The 12807-nt window shown below is 38.8% G+C and overlaps 1 protein-coding gene across 2 annotated transcripts in view; it reads left to right on the forward strand.

The window, feature by feature from the left end:
- Thsd7b (thrombospondin type 1 domain containing 7B) overlaps positions 1 to 12807 on the forward strand; it is an 831070-nt gene that overhangs the window by 771762 nt on the left and 46501 nt on the right. For both annotated transcript variants that reach the window (XM_052736826.1, XM_052736827.1), the window contains exon 18: positions 11620 to 11761. In XM_052736826.1, the coding sequence (XP_052592786.1) occupies positions 11620 to 11761 (142 nt within the window). The remainder of the gene's footprint in view (positions 1 to 11619; positions 11762 to 12807) is intronic.

Genomic DNA, 12807 nt, shown 5'->3' on the forward strand with positions numbered 1-12807 from the left:
CTAAAGGGAGGTTCCTTCCTTTCAGATAACTGTAATTTATGTCAATTTGACATAAAACTAGTCAATACAGATCTAATTGGAAAATGATTGGCGAATGCCATAACCATAGCATAGCTTGTTAGACTAATCCTTATTATCGCTAATAGGGTTCATAGCTGTGTGAGACTGATGAGAACTTTTCACATCTCATAGCATGCACTACATCTTCTAGTATTATGAAAGCTAGCTAGTAGGGATGAAGCTTCCACATGAGAACATGATTGATTTTTTTTTCATGTTCTATGTATGACTCAACTGTGTAATGTCTTCAGTAATAGGGTCTTACCACCAAATTCTGGAGAGCAACCAAGAGCACTGCCAATAGCCTAGTGTCTAGGGATTTAAGGAAACCCATTGGCCAACAACTCAATATAAGGTGGCCAGTTCCTGGCACTTGGGTTTTTATTGCTAACATGTGATGTTTAGTTAGGATACTGACCTACTATTATAGAATAACACCATTTAAACTCTTTTTATCTATGTAAATATTTTAGGAAGCTTCTATAGTAGTAAGTTTCCTTGTTCATACCACCCAGAATGCACCAGATCTTATCTGAACTTTTACATTTTAACTCCACTTCACAGTCTGTGAAATAGGAATACAATTGCTCCTGGATTTACCATGGAGTGATATAAATTGAAAATATCATAAACCACAAATCTTTTAGGAACTTGAGGTGTAACTCAGTGTAAATGATTTACACAGAATTCATGAGGCACCTGAGTTCAGTGCTCACTGTCCACTTCTAGAAAAGGGGTGGAAGAGTACCTAAGAAATGCCACATCTGAGAAAGACCCTTCACTGCAGAGTGCTGGTGTTCTCCATGTGATTGCGGAGCAGACTCGAACTGCAGTCCATAGCTCTGCCTGGCATCACCGGGGAGCATCCCACCTGAGAAAAAGATCCAAACTCAAAACACTAAGAACCGTTCCTATGGAAGTCACACCAATTTTGCACCATTGGAAAGCCTAAAAATCACAAGGGCAAGCCATGCTACACCAGGGACCTTCTGTACTATAAACAGAGTCAGTTTTCTAACACAGGAAGATTTAACGAGACATCCCTCCCCGTCTTCCCTCTGGTTAAGTCCAGTTTGCAGTGGTGCAGGGATATGCCTAAGAAACACGGGGGATTGCATTTATAGTTTTGATCCCATGTAATTGAAAATAAGTGTGTTTCCTAGGTACAAGCTTAATCCAACAGTTGTTTTATCATGAAATTAATCCTGGTATTTAAAGTAGAAAACAGTTCTTATTCTGCAGGGAAATACTGTAGAGAGAAAATGGTTCTTGCAAAAAATAAACGGGCAACCAAACAGATCTATGTACAGAGGTAGTGTTGAAGTAATGGTCATAAACTCTAAGGGGGTTCTTTTGATAAAGATGCTTAATTAGATTGCTGACTTGTAAACATATTGACCATAGCCTACTAAGTGAGTACATTTTTGTTTCGTGACTAAGTACAAATATCAGAAATAAAAGCTCTATGAAATGATTATTTTTCTAAAGTACATGACACATTTTCTATACTATACCCTGTCATTTTTTAAATTGCCAGTTTTGACATGTTAAATTGAAGACCAAGAAGGCATAATTAAATGTGGACCTATAAGACTGCTAGGGTTAGAATCTTGGCTCTGTTTCTTACTATCATGGTGTGATGTGGATGAAATTTCTTAATCTCTCTATGCCAATAGTAAGATGGGACTTACCACTTATGTACACTATGAGTCATGTGGATAGAATTAATTAAAGAACCTATAACAGTGATTGGTACATAGAAACATTATGGAAGTGTTCACTATTAATGTTGTTCTCACAATCCATTTGTGTACTGTCTTGAAGTTTGAAAAGAACTTCCTTACAAGATAAGAATAATGTTATTGCCTGTGCTTTGATTAGCATTAATTTTCAGCTTGACAGGATCTGAATTACCCAAGAGAAGAATCTCAAGGCAGACCTATGAGGGACTGACTAGGTTAGGTTAGTCTCCTGGCATGCCTATGGTGATTATCTTGTTTAGATTATCTTAGGTGACCATCTGGATTATGGTGGGAAGACCCACTCATTGTAGGTGGTACCCTGGAGAATATAAAAAGGAGAAGTAAGCTGAGCACAAACATTCATTATTTCCTTCTTTTTCTTTTGGAGTATGATATAATCAGCTACCTCAATCTCCTGTAGCCTTGACACCCCTGACAGAGTATACTGTACCCTTGAACTGTGAGCTGAAATACACCCTTTGAATTGTGTTTGTCAAAGGCATGTTCTCATGGCAACAGAAGAAAAAAAAACTAAGACACCCACTGTCTTACCTTTCAATACACAAAACATCAGTAAAATAACTTTAACTTCTTCAAAAGCAAATTTAATAAGTACTTTTCTTTTGAAGGGAAGATGAAATATCCCCTTACTTTAAAAAAAAATCCCCAATACATTCCTTTAAAATGAAATTGTATGTCTTTTGGGAAAGTAACTTATGATATCTTAAAAACATAGAATATGAAAAAATCTTGTGTGCAATGGTATTTTATTCATTGTTGTGGTGCTTTCTATTTAATTCATTTTTAAATGTTATTTGTTTAAAATAAAAAGAGACCTTGACGTGAGTTTTCAAGTAGTCCAAGGAGTTCATTCATAAACAATAAATTAACAAGTTATAATTCATAAATGATTTAGTACTCCTTTGTATCTTTTGATTCTGTAACACACAATATGTTACATAAAATGTTTAAAGTTTAAGTTGCTGATATTCCACTGTACAGTGTAGCAATTACAAACAATTTGAGAAAAAAAAAAGCAAATTTCCTCAAACTGCAGAAGTTCCTAAGGAATATAAAACAGTCCTGGGTGGATTTCCAGGCTTGGAAAAGACACAGTTGGTTCCCTGGAGTCATTTGGAGTCTTGGGTCAGATTATGAATCTGTCACGTCAAGCTTAGCTTCTAAGGCCATTCTCAGGTCACTATTGAACCTCCCTGAGAGAAAGGAAGAGCATAAAGGATGACCTGTAGATATGGGAGGTAGGGGTATCACATATGCCCTTCTTACCTGCTACTATCAAAACTCAGTCATTTCCTGGTCACATGGTTCCACAAGGAAGTCTGGGATATGTAGTCCAGTCCATTTCCTGAAAAGAAAGCAGAAGATGGATTTCAGGGTGTAATAGAAGACTGTGCCAAACAAGTTCGGTTCTGTTATGAAAATCCTTCTTTAGCACACTGAGCTCAGTGAGCTCTGAATGAGTTTAGAGAATATCTTGCTTTTCCCTTCCTTGGCATCTATTACCTCTGTAGGAAACAAGGCACTTTGAACAGGACTGTGGATGGAAATCCATCAAATCTCATAATGGAAGCAATCTTATTATTCTAAGAACAGTAAGAGATCTCACTTAACTTTTTTTTTTTTTTTTTTTTTTGGTTTTTCGAGACAGGGTTTCTCTGTGTAGCTTTGCGCCTCTCCTGGAACTCACTTGGTAGCCCAGGCTGGCCTCGAACTCACAGAGATCCGCCTGGCTCTGCCTCCCGAGTGCTGGGATTAAAGGCGTGCGCCACCACCGCCCGGCCCTCACTTAACTTTTTTAAAATTGCAAATTATAACACAAATACGAAAGCTGCATATAACAAATGTACAGTTAAATCCTCCAAACAGCAACGGAGGAGAAAGAACCTTCCCACAGCCTGAAAGAATCTCCTACCCATCTCCACAAAAGAACACCAAGTCCTAGTTTCTAGGTAGTTTTTTTTTCTTTTCATATCTGTAGTCAGAGTCCAACAAACAGCATAGATTATGTTACAAGTCATTTTAATCTGGGATGGAATTTCTGGATTCGCTAGTATCCTAGTCAGGGAATTGAAATAAACACACGTCAATTACAAAGAGGCAATAAAAGTTTGCCCAAAAGCAAAGTGATGGTAATATACAGTCAAGACAAGAAGCTACATGACTGAAGATACTCAAGGACCTGTGTTCCCAATTATTGTTGCTGAGGGGTGTAGATGATTCTTTGTTTTGACTGACTTGCTGTTATAGAACCTCTTCTCCCTAATGCACGTGTCCCTTATCACAATGTATCTGATTTTAATCATATCCACATCCAAATATGCATGATTTTAAAATGATAAATAAGGGATTCTTTCTAAAAATTCACTTAGAGGACACAGTTTGCCTTATTGCCCATGCACCAAAAACCATTCTGTACCAGATCATCCCTCCTATTTTTTATACCCACACACAACCAGATTTCAACTAAGTACAATCAAAGATTAGTGGTCATTAAGGGATAGGACAGCTTACACCATTGTTCAGAGTGGATGTGCATGCAATTTGATGTAATGGGGGCCCCACTTTGCTCACAGATTGCTGAGTACACTGCTTGTAGAGTTGTATGTGCATAGCCCCAAACCAAGTCCTAGATCTCCAAACTCTCTCCTGTGCTTGCCTCCCTCAGGCAGTCTGTTTTTAGATAGATCTTTAAATCTCTTTTAGTGTAGCTTCCCTCCTATTTCTTTTTCTCTTATTACCCTTTCTTGGAGATGTGTTGGTGAGAAAAATAAACCACCTGACCTACACACTATTTCCAGTCTATCTTTTAGGAGTCCCCATGGCAAAGGTGAGCCTGTTCCTCTGTCCTTGAGGGTTGTAACTGGAGAGTTGTGAGCCTGTTCCTCTGTCCTTGAGGGTTGTAACTGGAGTTGTGAGCCTGTCCCTCTGTCCTTGAGAGCTGCAACCTAGGAGTCACAAAGCCTCCACCAGTCTTCAGTGAGTCTCTTTTACAGAAGCTATATCCATCAAGAAACACACTGTCGCGTTCCCACTTTTTTCAGTTCACCCTGGCATTGGTGTATCACGCCTACACCCTTTAATCAAGGAACATGAAAGGACAACATTCTAATCCCATCATCAGTTCTCATTTATTTGTGGAACCACCTACAAGGAGAACTTGCACTCCAACCTCTACTTACTCACCTGCCGGTCCATTTTGTACAGATAACTCAGGAAAATGCTTTTCTTAGCAGGTTTACCACAAATGTCTTTTTCATATCCTTATGGGATCAGATTTAAATATATGTTATATTTTGTATCCACGCCATTTGTCATCAATCCTAAACTTAGATTCCGATGATAGTTTCACATTTATTCTGTAAATATTTAAATATGGGTGACCTAGCAGGGTGTTCAGGCTCCTCTGGATATTTTTTTTTTCTGTTACATTTTTAATTAGCTATCTCTCAAAAGAAAATGACAGCCTTGTTTTGTTGGAAATAACCTTCAGCCTTATACTGAGAGAGCGAGGGATCTGGAGACACTCACATCCGTGTGTTACTGTTCTCAAGCCGCTTCTGGAGGCAGGACTTTGATATGTAGTTTATCATTTCCTTCACTTTGAAGATGAAAGATAAAGATGCCTCCTGATAGTGTTTCTCACATACATGTGGAACTATAGAGATTCACTTGTGCTCTTTCTAATATCTGTATCTCACTTTTTGCATACTATAAATCAAGTTACCGGGGACAATGGGTGATCATAGACACAGCATATATCATGTTTATAATCTTCATTCCATACTCACAGAGAAAAATTTCTTGATAATAATACCTACATGGTCACCAATATAGATATTTAAATTTTTTGAGCACTTTTTGCATGTGCTTTGTTCTTTTGCGTTGGTGTTGTATGTGGTGATATTTTGTTCATGCTCTAACAAATAAAGCTCGCCTGGAGATCAGAGTGAGGAACTAGCTACTAGAGGCCAGGCATTGGTGCCACACACCTTTAATCCCAGCACTTGGGATCTCATGCCTTTGATCCCAGTTCTTGAGAGGAGGAAACAGGAAGTAATATGGCTGGGCAGAGAGAGGAAGTGATAAAGCTGGGTGGAGACAGGAGTGTGGCCCCTTTCAGTCTGAGGATTCAGTAGAGTTAAGAAGTGGTTGTGGCTTATTCCTTTGTCTCTCTGATCTTTCATCATTTACCCCAATATCTGACTCCAGGTTTTTATTATTAAGACCAATTATAATTTGTGCTACAGTTGTATGTGATTCTTCAGAGCACTCAGCCTTTATGGATGTTCTACATAGAAGGTTAGCTCATTTCATAGCTGCACATTAATGTTTTCTAGCCACTTGGACACACTAAAACCAGTCTCCAATAAATCCTGAAGAATGTACTCATGGCAGCAATTTTGCTTGAGTATTTATATGTTCCTAACAGTTCATCTCCAATCCTTGTAATTGAAAATCAGCCTTGCTGTGTGTAATATATTCTTAGATCCTTTTGAATGTGAATCTTTATTATATTTCTACGCCTTTCTAACATAAAGCTTCCCTGTCACAATATGGGAATGTGATTTTGTTTCCTCTATAAGCCATCTGGTACCCTCTCCTAGATAGTCAAAGTTATTTCTCCCTCCCATTCAAAGCTAAATAATTATACAAGAGTATGTTTCAGTACTGACAATTCTGGTGTGCTCTTTTCAATGGGTAGCTTCAAATCTTTTTTTTTTTGTTTGTTTTTTTTTTTTTTTTTTTTTTTGTTTTTTTTTGTTTTTCGAGACAGGGTTTCTCTGTGTAGCTTTGCGCCTTTCCTGGGACTCACTTGGTAGCCCAGGCTGGCCTAGAACTCACAGAGATCCGCCTGGCTCTGCCTCCCGAGTGCTGGGATTAAAGGCGTGCGCCACCACCGCCCGGCCTCTTTTTTGTTTTTACTCTTACATTTATTTAAAGTTTGTATCCTTACACTCAGCTTCTACTTTGGTTTCGTAGGAAAGTCTCACTATATGTGTGGGGTCAATTTGTATCCTTAGACTTGGCTTCTGCTTTGGTTTCTTAGGAAGTCTTATTGTATGTGTGGGGTCAGTCCTGCCTCGTCTCTCTATCCGCTAGCTTTTCTCAAATTCTCCCAGTGTCTTCTCAATGCTTTATTTCAGCTTTCTTGCTTTTTTTCATGTCTATAAAGAAATGATTTGTTACTCTTCTTAATCTTGTGTTTCTTTTTCATTTCCGAAAATGGCTTCTCCTTTTATTTTGAATTGTTGGCTGAAGTCAGTTACTCAGTTTCTGAGTTCCTATAGTTCTTATTCATGTCTACATCTTTCTGTTCCTGGGCCATTTCCCAGCTAGCTTGGTTCCTTTTGAAAGTACACTTTCAGACTGGTTCCCACTTTTCTTTCTGCCTCACCGTCTTACCTGTGGGATGTTATTCTGCTCACTTTTCTCATATGGGACTTGAATGTCGTCTCTTTCTCTGTATCTTGTTCTGTGAAATTACTAGTGTGAACTTTTAGAAGGAACTGTCCAAAACTAAACCTGCCTCCCTGGATTTCCTGATTCCCCTTCCCCTCCAGCTGCTCCAGACAGCACGATCCTTCTCAACTGTTCCTCCTGGTGTTCTCAGTTTGAGGACCTGACAGCCTCTTTGTCTTCAGTGGTGTGGGAGAGAAGGGCTGTGAGCATTCTGGAAGGGAGCTGTGGCCTATCAATATAAAGAGCTACTGAATCAGGAGGCAGGGACTCCCAGGGCCTTCCCAGGGGCCCCTTTGTGCTCCTATCTCTTTGTGCAGATTATCTGTCTCAATGTGATTGTTTGCTTGTGGCCATCGCTCTGTGGCCGGATATCCCTGTTTTTTCTCTTTGGCTTTATCCTGCCTAGTTCTCACGTATCACAGGTGCCCTCTAATATCTCATCACTGCTCCTCACTGGCTCACTATTTGGGCTTGTGGAAATGATTCAATATTCTCTATTGGTTTTGACTTCCCTGTCCTGCTGTATTTGATGTGCAAAACCATTTTTATGTAAGTGACTAGCTCTTTGGAATCTCGTGGAAGGCATAAGAAGAAACACTTTAGGCCCGGATTTCTCTTAACCTTCCTCAACTTTTGAGAAGCAGGGTTTAATTTCCTTTTTAAAATCCTTAATAACCATCACATTATTCTCTTGTACACTTTTTGCAATGTTTGTCCAAATAAGAAAGATGAGATTTGGGAGTGCTCATCCACTGACCTCGTGAGAACCGGACAACAGACAGAGCAGCCTTTGGTCTGTTTCCAGATAAACTCTGCAACTCGGTGACTGCGCTGGCTCTCCATATCTGATGGGAGCTGGCGAGACCAGGCTTTGAAGTCATGCTCACCTCTGAGCAAGAAATCTGCAGAGTGACCTAAATTCACAAATACCTGGCCCTATCACAGGTTTTGCTAAACTGTGGTCTTTAATAGTTCAGTGATATCACCTAATATTTGGATTTATTTTAACTGTTTAAATTATCTGTTATTTATTCTATAGGTTCATTCACCTCATTTATTGGTATGATTCATTAAGTTAATGATGGCTTCCATCAAGGTTGTGTAAAAAATGTAAGAGTAAGGGCAATTTGAAGATATTTTTATTGAATGTACAAAACTTTGAGGAAACCCCATATTAGGTAAAATGACTACTCTCCAAGGTTTATCGTTTGTTTACTAATGGCAGTTTATAAAACCCACCCTGATTGCCTAAAATAACCGACCTTCCTACAAAACAAATACTTATTATTTGCATCTGCCACACCAGATATTAAGACATGAGCTCTCCAGACAGCCCGTGGGAAGAACACATACACACTTCAGTACATCCTCAGTTGCAGGAGGAATGGTCTCTAGCTGATGGGTCTGAGGAAGTAGGTAGGGTTTGGGAGGTGGGAATATGGATTTTCCTTTGCGATGGGGACAAGAATTCAAGTCAGGCAGGAAGGCTTGCTGCTGGGGTGAACAAAGGGTGTAAAGATACAATGTGGCCTGGAAGGCTTGAACTTCAGGTAAATTTTGGTTTACAGAGGTAAGTTAGAACGTCTATTGGAGTTGAATGGTTCATGATCTAAAGGGCAAATGATTCTTCCTGGTTATAGGCAGCCTAGAAAACAGCCTTCAGCTGTTTAGGCTTAGTCTTTTCAAGAAAATTAGTCCTGAATTGACTCTGAGTTAACTGTCTACACATCATTTTTGCACATTTACAGAATGGACCTTATATCTATATAAATAATACAAATGCTTTCTGGAAGAAATTTTTGTTTGGGGAATTTTGAGTCAATGAAGAAACCATCAAGACCTAGACCCATTGTTATCAACCTGTGGGTCCCAACCCCTTTGGGTATTGAATGACCCATTCACAGGGGTTGCCTAAGGCTATCTGCATTTTTTACGTTACAATTCATAATGGTAGCAAAATTACAGTTATGAAGTAGCACTGGACATAATGTTGTGGTTGTGGGTCACCACCCCACGAGGAACTGTATCAAGGGTGTATAGTGTTAGGAAGGTTGAGAACCACTGAATGAGAAGCTCTTCTTCACTCAACAACACATCAGTAGCCAATTCGTCATTTTTGAAATGTTTTGTAATAGCAACTAGAAAAAAAGAAGTGACTAAAAGCATAGCTACTGAATTTTGACAAATAGCTGATGGAAAGAGATAAGAGGAAACGGCAGTCTCTCACTTATCAATATCAAGATAATTTTCATAAGAATCTAAAAGGAGTTTGTATTGTTTGTATGGATTCTAGTCACCCATGAGCTCCTCTTCAACTATGTCTATAGATAAGGAATTGACAAGAGAGTTAGTTGTAGTATATCAGTATATCTAGATGGTGTAAAGATGATATTAAACCAAAGAGGATAATTTAAAGCCTTGTTACACAAGCATGCACACTGTGAGATTTAATGGATGAAATCCTAAAATCTCATCAAATCACATCCTCTCACTGTTCACCCGGCTCCTGTAAGTTTAGAGGAAAGAAATGGACATGTGTGCTTGTGCACATTTACCTAGTGCTGGTTTTAGATTTCAGGATGGTTCAGACTTTACATTTTCAAAGAAGGGATGCCAACTCTAAAGTCTGTGCATATATTCCGAAGTCTGACAAATGTCCAAATCGGAATACTGCTGACCTCAAGCATTGTAGCTGCATTTGATTTGTGTGTCTGTTTTATCTTCTCTTTTCTTTGATGGCTTAGACTAAGCAGATCCATAGGTCCTTGTACATCGCCACTTTTGTCAAACACTGATTGATTACTTTGTAGGAAACAAATGCAGCAGAGTCCTAATCTGGAGCATCTACCAGGATTCTATCAGTTTCCTTTATTGACAAATCAGTTAAGGTTTTGTTCCTCCTCATGAGTGTGTGCATCGACATTAAATAGTAAAATAGAAATCAATTATTGGTAAGAATGTAGCATTGGATTTGTATGCATATAATAAATTAATTGTTTGACCCCTCTTGATCATCTGGATACAATGTGATACAATTAAATGTAAAATTTTAGGTATTGGCAGATTATTTGAGTGTGAAATCACATAGATAGCAAAGATTTTTTCAATTACCTAAACTTTAGAAGAAAATGTGTGCCTATTTCTCCCCATAGTTCAGTGTAATCTAACATTGTCACTTTGAATCAGTCAAGATTCAGTATACAGGCTGTATTCTTACTATGATACCTGAAAAGGCTAAAGGAAGAAGAAAGGATAAAATGACATCTCAGACACCAAAATGGTGGTTTTGTGATCACAATTCAAAAACTTTATTCTTCCAGTCTATAAGCCTTCTTAGATTTTTCAGGGTCTGGACTTACATGTTATGAACATATTCATAATAATTATTGGAAAACTGCTTTACATGGTTTATTTTAGAATTTCACTAAAGGATTATAAGATAAGCAGAAGGTGTTATCCACCAAGCCCTAATGAAAAAATCCTTTTTTAAAAAAGAAGAAACGGGGTGATAAATAGATAAAGAATAGCAGTATAAGGACAGGTGCACATATGGGTTTAGAACTAAATCCATAGACATACCCGTGAAAAAGAAGTGAATTTGGCATCCTTAGAGACAGTGAAATTTTTAAAAAAAAAAAAAAAAAAAAAAAAAACAAGAGAATAACATCATTAGAGGTCTTCTTGTGGGGGGAGTAAACCCGGGTTAGTTCTCTGGGGAAGATGAAGAAGAAGGTTTGAAGGACATTTGAAAGAAGGTTGTTCCCCAGCAGGAGCTGGACTCTCTTCTGTGGGTACACCAGTTGTATGAGACGTGGTAAGAGGTCTGGTTCTAGCACTGTTACATGGGCCAGTAGTTTGAGAGGACATGTGGTCCCAGGTGAAGGTGATTTTTCAGTAAATCTTTGGAATTTGCATTTATACATTCATTTTGTGGAAATTGGACTTTGGTCGGAGAGCTCCCAGATAAAATGAAGGCTTTAGTCCATCCATATTAATTTTACTCTTATGTATAGATTTCTAAAAATAATTTTCTCCTTTCAATATTCTGCGTGATTATTTCTGTTGAACTAGAAGGACTAAGGTCACTTTTCATTTCATTTAAAGATGAAAATATATTGGTTGTCAAATGAAATGCAAACAGAAGACAATCCACCGTGCATCACAGAATCATTTTCTCTTCTAACCACAAGTTGTAACATTTTCAGGTGTATGGACAGCCTCATTGCCGTAACTATGGTCTCTTCCCTGTATCTGTTCTATTCCTGCATGTGCACAAGTAACTGTATAGTTTATCACTCACTCTGGGTCCTTGTCTGCCTGCTCTTGACTTTCATAGTCATGTGACCCCCATGCAATGCAGAGGAGATCTCGACATCTGCTGAGGCCTTCGCTGAACTCAAGAACTTGTGGGGAAGACTCCCAGGTGCGGCCCTGTCTCCTCAATGAAAACTGCTTCCAGTTCCAGTACAACCTCACAGGTACAGTCAAAATCCACCGTGGGTTCCCTGAACATTGACTAACCCTTGTGTGTGCACCCCATCCTGGCACTGTTGAGGGAGAGGACAATATATGTGTGGGACATGAAACACGAAGGACTTAGTGCCAGTTGCCCTTCATGAAAACAAACATCCAATCATGGTATGTGGCTGCATCAAGGACACCCATAATTTCTGAAGAACAGCTTGGCTTAAAAAGGTACTGCAGTAGAGTTTAGTTTTTCTCCTGCCTTTCATTATTTCAATAGCTTAAGTCTATGATATATTTTCCCCATAGGCAATTTAAAAAAAAAGGGAGGCCTGCCAAGTCAGGGATATCAGAGAGGGGACAAGAATCACTTTAGAAGAATTATTCAGCCACTGTGGTTGTCTGAACTCATAGAGCAGTGTCCAAAACAACACTTACTTGCTACCTACCATTGCCCCCAGCACGGGATATACAAAAATGCCACCAAATGTAAGACCGTGTTAGGTCTAAGCATTGGAGTCAATGCTTAGGAACACATCACCACATATCTGTAGAGGCAAAGCAACATCCTTTGCCCAAACTTCCCTGTTCCATGCACATTGGAATAGGGGAGGTCCCTCGTGAGGAAAACCTTGTTAATTCCATGTAGGTATCGGGTTCTTTCATGGGTGAATGACAGCACAGTAGATTCATCTTTTTTCTTCGGGTCTTTGGTTTTCATAGTAATTTTTCGGAAATACGATGGAATTTTGCTGTATTGGAAAAGCGTATATTTTAAGACTGAATTTTCTTTAACCATGTATAAGTTTGTTATTAAGCTCTTAGATATAGAAAAAAAATTGAAGAGGTTTTGTTAACATGGTTGAGGATCTTTCACACGCACATCTATATGAAAAGTTTTCTTTCTTTGTTGTTTTAAGTCACATTAATTATGGGGAGAGGGGCAGCAAGGGCCAGAACCACCTTGCATGGCTACAGCCCCATCTTTTAAATACCACTAACCAGCCCAACAAAACTAATTTGCCCAGGGATAGCGCCTTTGGGCACTCTCATAGGATGT

Source organism: Peromyscus californicus, unplaced genomic scaffold (assembly GCF_007827085.1).
Source record: "Peromyscus californicus insignis strain IS unplaced genomic scaffold, ASM782708v3 Scaffold_14__1_contigs__length_90479793_seg_2, whole genome shotgun sequence".
Lineage (NCBI taxonomy): Eukaryota > Metazoa > Chordata > Mammalia > Rodentia > Cricetidae > Peromyscus > Peromyscus californicus.